Source organism: Strigops habroptila, chromosome 5 (assembly GCF_004027225.2).
Source record: "Strigops habroptila isolate Jane chromosome 5, bStrHab1.2.pri, whole genome shotgun sequence".
In the NCBI taxonomy this organism is placed as follows: domain Eukaryota; kingdom Metazoa; phylum Chordata; class Aves; order Psittaciformes; family Psittacidae; genus Strigops; species Strigops habroptila.
In genome coordinates, this window is record NC_044281.2 from 22730040 (window position 1) to 22742832 (window position 12793).

The 12793-nt window shown below is 37.7% G+C and overlaps 1 protein-coding gene across 10 annotated transcripts in view; it reads left to right on the top strand.

The window, feature by feature from the left end:
- FIGN (fidgetin, microtubule severing factor) overlaps window positions 1-12793 on the top strand; it is a 104723-nt gene that overhangs the window by 44356 nt on the left and 47574 nt on the right. For 2 of the 10 annotated variants that reach the window (XM_030487501.1, XM_030487502.1), the window contains exon 2: window positions 12674-12728. The exons of the other annotated variants lie outside the window; for them this stretch is intronic. In XM_030487501.1, coding sequence (XP_030343361.1) covers window positions 12674-12728 — 55 coding nt within the window. The remainder of the gene's footprint in view (window positions 1-12673; window positions 12729-12793) is intronic. 10 annotated transcript variants of the gene reach the window in all.

Below are 12793 nucleotides of genomic sequence, written 5' to 3' on the forward strand. Positions count from 1 at the left end.
CAAAATGAGAGCTCCTTGGCACTCCTGCAGATAACCTTTTTAAAGGCACAAGGAAGGACAGCACAAATTTGAATGCCATGGTATCACCAGTTGTCTGTAATCTTATAATCTCTTGTAAGACTATTGTCATTGGGTCAGCAGTCCAGTGGCAACCTTGGCATGCAAGGGAAAGTTTCTATTAGTTTCTGTCTTTCCCTAACGATAGCCTGCCACAGGAGCAGCAAAAGTTATTTTGCTGGCTTAGTTTCACCCAAAGATCTTTGCATTGATTAGATCATCCACCTGACATTGATTCTGTAGACCTTAAGCCAGAATTATCTGGCAAAATGTGGGCATGAAGGATGCCTGGGTCTAGGTCCAAGCATGTTGAATATTATTCTGAATAATCCTGCTGTTACTTAGTATGGTCCCAACACCAGTGCTTGTGTGGCTAAGGTACAAGATCTTTCTTCAGCTGATCTGGAAACAAAGCATTAAAGGGGATCCTGACTACTGAGCTTCAGTTGCTGATACTTTGTTAATCAAAATCCTTCAGTTTATGGAGAAATCTGCAAAATTTCAGATATAAATGAAATTAGTGGTTGTAATACTGGAGAATCTGTCTTGTATATATGTTTTAAATGTTTCAGTGACAAATCCTAAAGTGCACATGCTTCATTTAGTACAAATTACTTCAGAGATGGGTTTTGATAGGTTTTTCTCAAAATATCTCCCCTCTTCCCTAATTGCGATTCTGCTGATACTCATTTTCCTTGCCAGCCTGAAGTGAATTGGGAAGCTTTGCCTGGTGCACAAATGGCCAGAGTTCTCTTGCCCCAGCGACAGAAGTGGTTTGGAATGGGACATCCATCACTAATAAATAGCAGAAAAAAGGGTTATATATCAAGGTTGCCCGTGTGAATCACTCCTCCAAATCTACTTCACTGCAAACAGGCTGAGATTTTTTTTTTTTCCCCAAGTTCCCAGTTATGACCTGAGAATTACTTTTTTTTTTTTTTTTTTCCCCCAAATACTTTAGTGGATAGGAAAACAAGTGTGTGTGGGGGGTTCCCAAAGAAGATACTAGTGCTTAAGAAATTATATGTCACAACGGACGGGCATATTACTTACAGAGGGACAACAGCGTAATCTCACAATGCAGTAGTTGTAGCAGTTGATTCCTGTAACCTCTGAAAATTAAGAGAGAAGAGACTGTTGAAAAGAGTAAGTCTAGACAGCCCTCTAGTATAGTTCTAAGATATTCTAGAATTCTAGAATAATATTTTTAGGAATAACACTTTTATTTCTGAGGTTAATAGGCAGAAAGAAAACCTAAAAGATCATGCAAATCTGTGATGACCTTGATAATTACATCCAAGTGCAAAAGCAGACAGTTCTAAAATGAGCCCCACTAAGGCAGACTCCTCACAGGCTTAGTTTTAGTTCTTGAATTTTCTCTCTTTTGTACTGATTGCTTCGCATGATGAGCAGAAATTGGAAACATTTTTGTTATTCTGTAGCCAGGCATTTTCTCCTTTTTAGAAGAAATAGAAATGGTAACTGAATACTTACAAGGAAAGTTATCAAAATGAAATTATTACTATAGTTATCTTTGGGACAATGGGGATTAAAGGGACAGATGTTCATGAAATAAATTACACTTAAGACTCTGTGTTGTGTATCATTTATGAAAATACATATTCATCTACTGTACAGTTTGCACAACCAAAACATTTTATAAATGGTAGCGAAATAATACGGTAGCTGTTCGTTCCATTCACCAAAATGCTACCAACTGGCAAACTTAAATAGAACTGCCTTCCCCTCTTAAACATTGTATCTAACACGCCCTTCTCTTGGTGTCATTTTTGGGGGGCTTTTTGTGGTGCTCTTTTCTAGGAATTCTGGAAAAGTATTAATGTAAAAATATTATTGTAATATTTTTATATAATGTATAATTCTTGCAATTGTTATAATATGTAATATTATATTGATCTAATAATAATATAAATAACATTAATAAATATTAAAAATGCTTGGCCCATGTTTAAAGAAAAAGATCTCATATGGACTGTAGAGAGGATGTATTTAATATTGAATGCTAGAGCTATAGAGAGTTTAAACGTTCTTTGTCCATACTGTAATTAAAGCACACTAGTTGAAAGGCTCACAGAGCTCGATTTTAAAATGCAGCTTTTTTTTTTTTTTTTTTCTGCAAAAGTCCAGTTGCCTCGTGTGGATCAAGTTGAAGGCATTTAGGAAGGTCCCGCCGTCAACCATGAGTAATTTCGCTCAACTGGAAGTTGGAGAAAAGTACCACAGCTAAAGTAAAGGAAATCTTAATTTGAGGTGTTTGCTTTGTAGTGAAACAGACCAAAATTGCGCCTGTCTCAGGTGGGAAAGTTTGCCTCTGGTGGATGGGCAGATACTAGGAGTTTTATGTGGTAAATTTTTGAAACAGTTGGATCTGCAGCTCTGCTTATGTCCCTAGTTTAGATGAGCTCTCTTAATAAGGCTGTATATTTTTTCCCAAGTGAGAATGCAATAGGAGTTCATAATTTATAAAAGTTAGTTATCATGGTGCTACTGATGCAAAGTTATCACAAACAACAGATTGGAGCTGTGCTATTAGAAGTTTGCTGTCAACATTCGCAATATATGTAAGCAACATTTGTATGTTGTCATCAGGGTTCTACTGAGCTTAGTTATTGCATCTTCTCTAGCACGTAAGAATAAGTGATAGTAGTGACTTTCTGTTACATTTTTTGTTCATAATTTTTTAACCACAACAGAGAAAATAAACAGCAATGGCTTACATGCATGTATGTATGTGTCTGTGTAGATGTATCTGTATATACATACATATATATACACACTTTTGTATTTACATAGATGTATATAGATATATACACGTCTGCATGTATGTGTACACATCTGTGTGTATGTCAAAGCATCAAAAGTATAACTAAAAATCCATACAGTAGGGTACACATGAAACATATAAATTACAATGTATTACTGATTTTAGAAAAGTTTTTCTTGTATTAAAACCAAAATCTACTATCAACATTATTACTAGTCCTCCCCCTTTCCCATGAATATAGTGCTTAATGTGATTCTTTTGGCTTTAAAGTCGAAGAATTTTATTAGTTGCTAAAGCTATTTGGTAAGAGGGTATTTCAAAAAGAAACGTAAATTGCAAAATTCAGCTGGGACACTTACTGAACTGTTGGTATTGTTTTGTCAAAAACTGATTTAGAATGAACTAGAAAATTGCCGAACCATCGAAGTATGGGATGTGAAAAAGTTAATATATTAAAGAAACACTATCATGAGAAGAAGAAGTGCCATTTTAAAAATGATATTTTAAGAAATTCGCTTATATAGAGAATAGGGCAAAATCATAATCTTTTATGAGCCCAATAAAGACTGCCTAGCTACTGCCACAATACCTTTCTTATTGAACTTGGAAAAAATCTACTATGGAGGGCTTTTTTTTTTTTTTTTTTTTTTTTGCACTATATAGGTTTAGTTAGCTTTTTAACTCTTCAAATGGAAGAATGATGATAGTGTGATAAGCATGCTTTGAACTGGCCAGGCTGGTGCACAATACCCTGGACCACCATGTGCACACAGTAATGTACATACAAGCAGAGCTGGGGGCCCTGCAGCCAGGGTGCTTTGGTTTGACATGCTGTTATTGCACTGGCTGTACTGGCAGTCTAATGTGGCTTGGTAGTGGACTTATAGTAGTGTCTCTTTTAAAGACAGAAATATGCTTTTCTCTCTTCAGCAAGACTTGGGGATGTTATTTTTGCTTCAGAGACAAGCTGTGCAAGTAGCTGAACAGGAAGTAAATCCTTCTTATTTTATTTGATGTGGCTTCTTGTGACTGGCCCACTGTATACAATACTCATGGGACATTTTGGAAGATCAAAATGAAATGTCATTTTACTTTAACTCACTTGTTAATGTTTATTTAAATAGTTAGGCATGTAGAATACAGACAGAAGATAAGAATTACTAGTATTTGTACTTTGCTTTGTATTTGTGAGCTGGCGGCTTCTCTGAAAGCCACCTAATGATAGTAAGACGAGGTAAAATATTTGCATTTCCTATTCCTCTTTCCACATGACTCCTTTATACTACAGTATATTCTTGCATGTCCTTATTTGTGGAATGTAAGTCACTGCAAGGGTGTGGGATGTTTAATTCCTGGTAACCTACCAAGCTGTAAAAAACTTAGTATGATGTGTTGGAAATACGGATATTCATGCGACGTGCAAATGGAAGAGAATACTGCTCTTGTTTTATAAGGATTCCTACCCTTAAAGGGAAAACACAGGTGAAAAGACTTCCAGTTGAAATTGTAATCTAAAATTATTTAAAGCACCACCTAGGATTATTGCATCTGAAGTATAATGATGAGGCTTTTTGAAGTCAGGTGGCTTTGCTTATTTGACAATATCTTAGAGAAAATCCGAGTCCTGTCAGTGGTGGTAATCAAGTTCCCATTGCCTTCAATGAACTCCAAGTTTAACTCTGATTAAAACTGCTCTTGGTGGTCTGTGGCTGCTTAGTGGTGCTTGCTTTCCCATGTACTGCCATGGTGTCTCTGGCTTTCCACTTCTCACAAGAGAGTTTGCATGCAAATCCCGCACAGCACAGGAAGGTGTTTACTGGAGACACCTGCACTGAGTCTGAGCTGGCCTCAGGTAGGTCAGCAGAGCAAAAAGGAGTGGAAAGACAAGAAGATACTTGATGCATCTACAGTATTGAAAGAGATCTCACTTAAACTATATTAAGCTGAAATTACTGCATTTCAAAATATATTGCTTACATTTTTAATTGAATTTTCCCTATCCCATCATCTTCAGCAAGCATTAAATAATTTGGAAAGTATTGCAGTCTGTGCTTTTTTATAACATAGTGTCTGTAGTTAGAAATTAATTACAGTACTGTTCCTAAATCATAATGCCTCCCCACCAAGAAAGCCCTTGTCTCCTTATAAAGAGCCTCTTTGGTGCTATAAGAGTTTTCAAAACATACCCTCTATGAACCATTTAAGAATCAGCAAAGGGGTCAAATGTGTTTCCTTGCTTGGGAGCCTGATCCTACCTTTCACCCATGTCTGCACCCTGCCTGCTTCTCCCCACCACTTGGTCTGAAACCAGTTGTCTTCTTACCAAGTCCTCCCACCTGCTCTGCTCCTCTGTACCCAAGTGCCCCCATAACCAGCAGAAGGCTTCTCTGGGGAAGGTGAGTCCAGCTGCTTTGGCAGCCTGCTGCTTTAGCAGCTGAGACCCAGCTCTCTCCTTTGGCAGAGACAAAGCAGATGTTGCTCATCAAAGTACGTTCACGGTGCTAAGCATGGGGAAATGAGCCAATGGGAATGCAATATGAATGACTTGAAAAACTGCAATTATGATTAACGCTTCAAGTGCTATTTACTTTAACATTTGACCAGATAACGCTGCTAATTTCTTGTAGCTCAATATGAAATTTAGAGTCTGATTGTTCTAATTGGCAGAAAAGGGAAAGCTGCCAAAACCACACACTGATTTACCTCCCACTTGATTCTGTTGACATCACTGAAGTTGCACAGGATATTAATTGTTAAAGAAAGTTACTTTTGGGCTTCAGCTTCTTCCTGTAAACATCTGTCTCTGATCTAAAAGCTCAGAATTTAAGATCCTTCAAATCAATGCTGTGAAGCAGAAGAGATGAAAAATCCATTAGCTCATCTTTTGCAGCTCTGCAGTGTCCTGCAATTTTGGGAATAGTGGCTTAATTGATCTTTACATATTAAAATCATAGATGAGCCAACCACCAGAAAACAGCAATAATAGCTAAAGAAAAAGACATCTGTGAATTTGATATGGACCATTTAAGTATCATAGCCTATAGAAATATCATATGAAGTATTTGGAGAAAATAGTTCAGCTCTACCACTGAACATGGCTCAGACACTTACAAAGATTACATACTGACATGAGAGTGGACTAGTCTAATCTAAAATCCATTAGGCTACCAGATCTATCATTAAATCAGTAAAATCCACCTCCTTGGTCCATAGACTAGTGTGATGCATAGATGGAAGAGTGATGTGGGGAAACCTCTTACTCCCATGAAGATATTTATCATTGTAATAGAGAACAAACTGAAGGCCCCCATGTAACGTGCAGCAGAGACAATAGCCTTGTTGTTCTTGTCTCCTAAATCTTTTTCAAGAAAAGGAAATTGCAAGTACTCTTGGAAGAAGCAGGATCAAGCGGAATGTTTTTTTTCCCTTCTTTGTCCCTCCCAAGAATACACCAATCTCTTTCCAAAGAATTATTATGTCTTCTTCCACTGAAACCTTTGCAGTCTTTAGTTTGCAAAATTCCTCTGTTTCAAATAATGCTTTTGTAAGAAGTGGTATAGGTTATGCATGGCCTGTTTTATCCCTTTGCCAAGTATGAGGCATACTTTATTTCTACATCTTTTCCTGAGTAGGCATTAAAAAAAACCAAATAACCCCCCCAGAAAACCCACCCCTTATGCACTCCCTACTCTCTATTAGGACAAGTTCTTAACATTTCTCATGAACAATCACCTGACTCAAAATGTATTCTACTGCAGGCTGTTTAATTATATGTGTAAGCAGCAGGATTGCAAGATCCAGGAAAATATTTAATAACCTTTCAAAAAGTAGCATAGAATTTGAGCCAAGCAGCTTTCTAATGTCAGTATTTTGTATAGCTAAATCTGGTGCAGGGGTGCTGGTTGGTGAAGCTGGCAACATTGGCTGGGGTGATGGGCTGCTGCCTGCGGACAAAGGGACAGAAGTAATGGTAAAAGAATGCGTAGCTTCTGTCAAAGCCTAGCTGAGTTTTTCAAATGCTTATAAAGAAAAACAAAGAATTTTTGGCATGGGATTGGTCAATGTAAAGATCAAGACCTCTTAAAACTGATAAATCTGGAGTTAGCCTGCTGCCCGTTTACATTATTTCCTTCACACTATCAGAAATAAGACAGTATTGGACAGCTAAAGCAATGAAAAGTTTGGTGATTATTTATGCCATATAGGTTGCTTAACACATTACCCAATTTTGATATGACCTCTGAACAGTAAGGATGAATTGTACTGAGTTCTTTAATTGCATGTGCGTACATACTTCTTACGTTATTAAATACAGTTTCAACATCATTTTCCCTTTTAGGTTTATAACAAGTGGCCCATCTGAAATCTTCATGGCTTATGCATCTGCTAAGGAATGGTGTCTACTGTGTACTATTTTAGCCTAATGGGCATGTGAGGTCATACGGCTTTTTCATTTCCATTTGTGTTGTCTTGCTTAGGCTCTGGGTGAAGAAGGGATGTGGACGGTGACACTGGCTTAACTTGTTAAGCCATGGTAATTTGATTGTGTGGCTGAGTCTTATCAAGGCCAATCAGTGCAATAGTTTTGGAGAGAAGATCTATCAAAGGACAGACATCCTTGGAGTAACTTTTCAGTATTCTCCAAGGTTGGGGTTTCCCCCCCCCCCCCCTTTTTTTTTGTGTCTTATTTTTGCACATTTTAAGACTTGCATAGCAATACTTTGGTAGATAAGAGATCTGTCTCTTGGGGAAAATGAAGGAAGAGAGTAGAGGATATCTCCCTTTTCCTTGGGCTTCATTTTTTCTGTGTCAGTCTCCAACTGTTGTTGCCCCTCTTGGGTGTTTTGTCACCCTATAAGGAACCCACTGCTGGTGCTATCACACACTGCACAGCAGAAAGGACTCATTTTATTCCTGCTTAGCACTGTGGATTCACACCCTAAAAGACTTCTAGTTGAAATTTGGCCTTGGAGAGCTGGCCTTCCCAGTTGGGGTGGCAGGGAAGGCTAACAGTTTCCTTGGCTGGAAGGCATCAAATTGGATAAACAGAAAACGGGCCTGGAGAGTAGGAAAGCTCTTGATGGTGATTAGTTGTCATCCTGCTTGTCAGAACAAATGAAAAAGAGGAGCACAATGTTTGCACTGTTTGAACAAGCCTCAGAGAGAAAATTAGATGGTAAATGTGATCATAATTTGCCTGCCTTTCTTGAAACTCCCATGGTGCTATTAGTGTTTTTCTTTCTTCAGGTAAAAAAGCTTTAACAAGTACATACTTCTGTAGAAAGTGAAGTGCACTGAGGTTGTTCACAAATGTGGTGTGCAAAGATTTCTGTGGTTGAAATGATAGTGCTTATTGTACCTACATACTGCAGGCTGGTGCAAGGTGTGTAATGCCATTGGAAAAGATAATTTATTTCAATATTGCACATGATGTGAGAAAAAAGATAGAGATAGCTGTCTATACAAGTGTGTATTTGGATAGGTATGCATATATAAAATAAGCTTGTGCCTGAGCTTTATATTGCACTTGGTTGAGTGCTGTTGATAAGCCAATTATGTTATTTTTTGAAAGGTATCTGGAATGTAAATTCTTCTGTCCTATTATCCTGTGATAATATGCAGTGGCAGGCTGTGCCCCTTGCTGAACTGCCAGCACACCTAAGGTGACCACAACTGCTACTAAATAAGAAAATCAGCACTTCTGTGTTTTGTGTATATAGAAATGTGGAGTAACCTGTAGCATTTAGATAATGAGTTTGGGGTGGAGATGGAGAAATGCTACTTACAGTTGATTTTACACATGAAAGTATTTCACACATAGCAGAAATCATTAGTGTAAACAAGTATCAATTAAGAGAACAAGTATGAGCATTGTTGGAGAATAAAGTGAAAGCTGTGATATGAAAGGCTCTCTTGGGCAAAGACAGATGACAGTGAAAAGATTTAAAGTATTTTGATTGCCTTGCAATGAAATCTGAACCTGTGGAAGCTAATAAAAATTGACTGAGCTTAATTAGAGACCTATAGGAAGCAAAAAAATGTTTTCTTAAAAACCAAGTGCTTAGACTGTCATATCTCTGATTTGTAGTTACCCAACTAGATAGAACAACATCTGACTGCATCCAAAATCAGAAATTTCCTCATCATGTTGTAAAAATAAATAAATAAAATATCAATATTTGTGGATTCACTATATCACCGTGATATAAAGTGTAATGACAGGAGACTGTAAAGAGGAGTATATTTATTTTATCTCTTTATAAAATCATTTTTATATGCCAGGAAGCTCAGACTGGTCTTGCTTTTCTCTATCAAGTTGCATTTGCCTATACATCCCTCTTTATCTTTTATCCATCTTGGTAGGGACCCACTGGTAAAGTGTGCTGCCGAAAGGCCAAAGCCAGAGTGTCAACATTACCTAATGTGAAAAAGAGAAATTATGTCCTAAAGCAGAGAAGTGCAGTTGTCGTGTGCAGGCTCTGGCTGGCTGTGGTGCACAGAGCTTTGGGAATTTCAGTGGCTCTTGGAGTTTCCTTTAGAAATGTGCCTTGTTCTGCATCATCTCCAGCAAAGCTCTGTGATGGACATAGATATTCTCTATTGATCTGCTGGACCCACTTCAGACAGAAACATGTATGGGGTTTTGTTCCTGTGTATTTTGGATGAGCTCAGAGCAGTGCAGTAGAATAAATGAAAAGTGTTGTGCTTCAGCCAGTCACAAACTGTATTGCGCAAATACAAGCTGGTAAGTATATACTTTGGCGGCTGAGGCAGTTTTTACCAATATTTTAATATACTGAAGTTCCGATTAATCAAATTACATATATAATATAGCTGGCAAGCTACTAGTGTATTCCATGTTAGTAATCCACAGTGACAAGCAATTACATTTCATTTTTCTCTATTGACTATTTGAGGCTTTAAAATATTTATTTGGCAATTTTGTGTCTCCTTTTTGTTATTTTTAAAGATGTGAGTAATTAGAGGCTCATATACTAATGATTTTTAAGCTGTAGAAAGCACATAGGATGAACCTTGATGTGAAATAGATTAGTTAAAATCAATGTTATTTCAATGAATACTAATTGAATTATTAATGCTTGAATCAGGGTTTTTCCCCATTTTATGATTATTCAGCTTGTTGGCTGATGTATGCATTTCTCCATCTTCCTTGGTTGTTTTGTTGTTTTTTTTAGTTCTCTCCTGCCCCTTATTAAAGGAATATGCTAGCAATATCAAATAGGGGATAGGGACTTGCTCATGGCCAATTTACTTTATTCAGTGCTGTCTTGGTTGTCGTTTCCAATCCTGAGTACAATAGCACACAGTCTGTTGCAGAAGTAGCCTAAAAGCTCTTCAAATGAGCTATGATCAAAAGTGGGGTTGGCTGGCGTCTGGAGGGCTGTGGTGTGAGTCCGTAGCTGCAGTTGGGATGGGCTGTCAGGAACTGCAGAGCCCTGAAGCCTAATGCTACTTCTGCAAGCCCTCTGCCACTGGGCTTCCCACCCTGCTGGCCCCGTGCGCTCAGATGGATGGTGGAGAAGAGCTGTGGAGAGCCTGCTGCCTAGCTCTGGGCTGAGGAAAGTTGTTCTCTTCTCCTCTTTGCCCTGATTGCTATTAATATCCCTTCCCCTAGGCTACTGGATCATATGATTTCAGCTGAAATAGTTTAAAAGTTCCTCTGTTTTGATGCCAACATAAATGCAATAATTTTTTTTTTTTTGCCAGTTCTCTGGGGTTATTGTTTTTGTAACTTGAAGGGATAAGCTCAGGGTCCAAGGGAAAGATTGTTATCCCACTGAATTTGGAGAGTGGGTTCCTCCATCCACCAGTATTTTAGCAATTGTATTATTAGAAAATATTGTATTAAAAATATGTAATTCACCTCTTAATTATTTACTGCAAACAGAACGGTTTTGTGTCTGTGGGTATGTTTGCACAGAGCAGAGGAGGCAGCATCTCTTGGGTTTCTTAGTTTGTTTTCAGGAAGTCTGGTGTGGTAACTGGCAAAGATAGATGTTCCTGCAACAATAGTGCAGGTAAAACAAAATATCTTTTTTTTCACCCTTATTAATAAATGTTGTCCAGAAAGAACAAAACAGTTTGAAAGGGTTCCTGAAAGGGTAGAGTAGAGGATTGTCAACAGGGCCTTGGGAAATTAGCAGGTATTTTGGAGACTGCTAAGGAGGAGCTGGTAGTTCATACTATTGAGAATTTTGGCGAAAACATCTATGGGATGAGCTTCCAGTATGATACAAAGTACAAGGGCTGTTAGAATACCTGCAGCACATAAATAGGGAAGGACAACAACCTGGTATATTATGGATCTTCAGAGAAGCTAATGCGTTTGGACATTTATTTAAATGTTATTTGTTAGATTACAATATGTTATCATGGATTCTCAGACACAACTGAGCTGTAATTCTATTCTTTTCTAGCCAGCTAGGATTTGGTTTTCAATTGAAGGCATTGTATGTCTCAGTAATAAAGTGTTTAATGTTCCTGTCTTAAGCAGTATCTGTAGTTCTCTGTCAGGTGCAGTAGGGCTTTTTCCCTTCACTGTGAATCAGCAGTACCTATTATTTCAATTGTTTATTACAACTGCTACTTACAAAAACTGCATTGACCAGTAATACAATTTGCATTTCTGTAATGCTTTCTGTAGCACTCTGAAACTTTACAGATTTGTTATAAACATGGCTTACATTGGAAAACATTTTGAGCAGTAACGAAGAAAATGAAATGGTTGTTGAAAGGCAGACCTATTGTCACTGCATTCTAAGTGAAGAAATTCTTTTGTCCAGTGCCTGTGTCATAGCACTTCCAGCCCTCCTAACAGTGGACACAATATCTTTCACACATATTTCTTCACATACCCTTTCTTTTAATTATCATCTCTACCTGATGAGACACTTAAAATACACTGGACATGCTTACAGCTCTGCTGACAAACAAGAAAAGTTTCATGAGAGTACTTTATTCATTTATTTCTCTTTTTCACTTTTTCCTTTATTTTCTGCCCCTGCTGATCTCCCTATCTCTGTCGCTTGATCTGAATGAGATTTCTGATATGTCGTGTAACAAGTTTTTAGTGATATCTAGCCATTCACCAAAGTAGTTTTTCAACACTGCTAGCAATTGAAGGAGGAAGGAATGTAACTTTTCTTCACATCAAAGAAACTATTCTTACTTTGTTTGGCAATAGCACTGGGAACAGCTTGGTGCACTTACAAAGTATCTTACAACTTGCTGCTGCTGTAGTAGAATGGGATTAATCAGTCCTCCAGAGGAAAGAATGAAATGACTCACATGTGAGACTTGGCATAATACAGTGTCCAAGTCCCAAATCTTTCCTGCTATAAACCCTAGTTCTCCACAGCCCTTCCACATCATTTCTCTGTAGATATTAGCTAAATACTGTCGTTCTAGACTTTTACCCAACCCTAAGGATCCCAAAGAACTTGTGGTTTAAATGGGTTATCCATATTTGAACATGACTACTTTACAAATTCTTAGGCAAAAAGTATGAGTTACTAAAAAATATTTACCCCACTGCTTCTCAGTTAGATAAGACTAGTTGTTTAGGCATATCAAGGGTTCATAATTCCTTTGAGTCTCTGATCTACAACATTCCTCAGATTATATTCCGATAAAAGAAAGAGAGAAGAGGTTGTTTGGATTTGACTTCTTGACTGGCTGCTATAAAACTAACTTTCAGCTCAGTCTCAAACCATTTTCACTCTTCCCTTGAATTCTCTTTTGCTGAAAGATACATTTTACTGGGTGGAAGGAACTTGTTGTATCCATCTAACTATGGATTCTTCTTCCAAGCTTCATGTTAAGAAGGATGGAATTGAGGAAGAGAGACTAAAGGATTCATCTTGGGGTAAGGAAACTTATTTTTTCATCCTTCAGAGTTAACTCTCTCTACTTAAAAGCTACTGTTCCCGT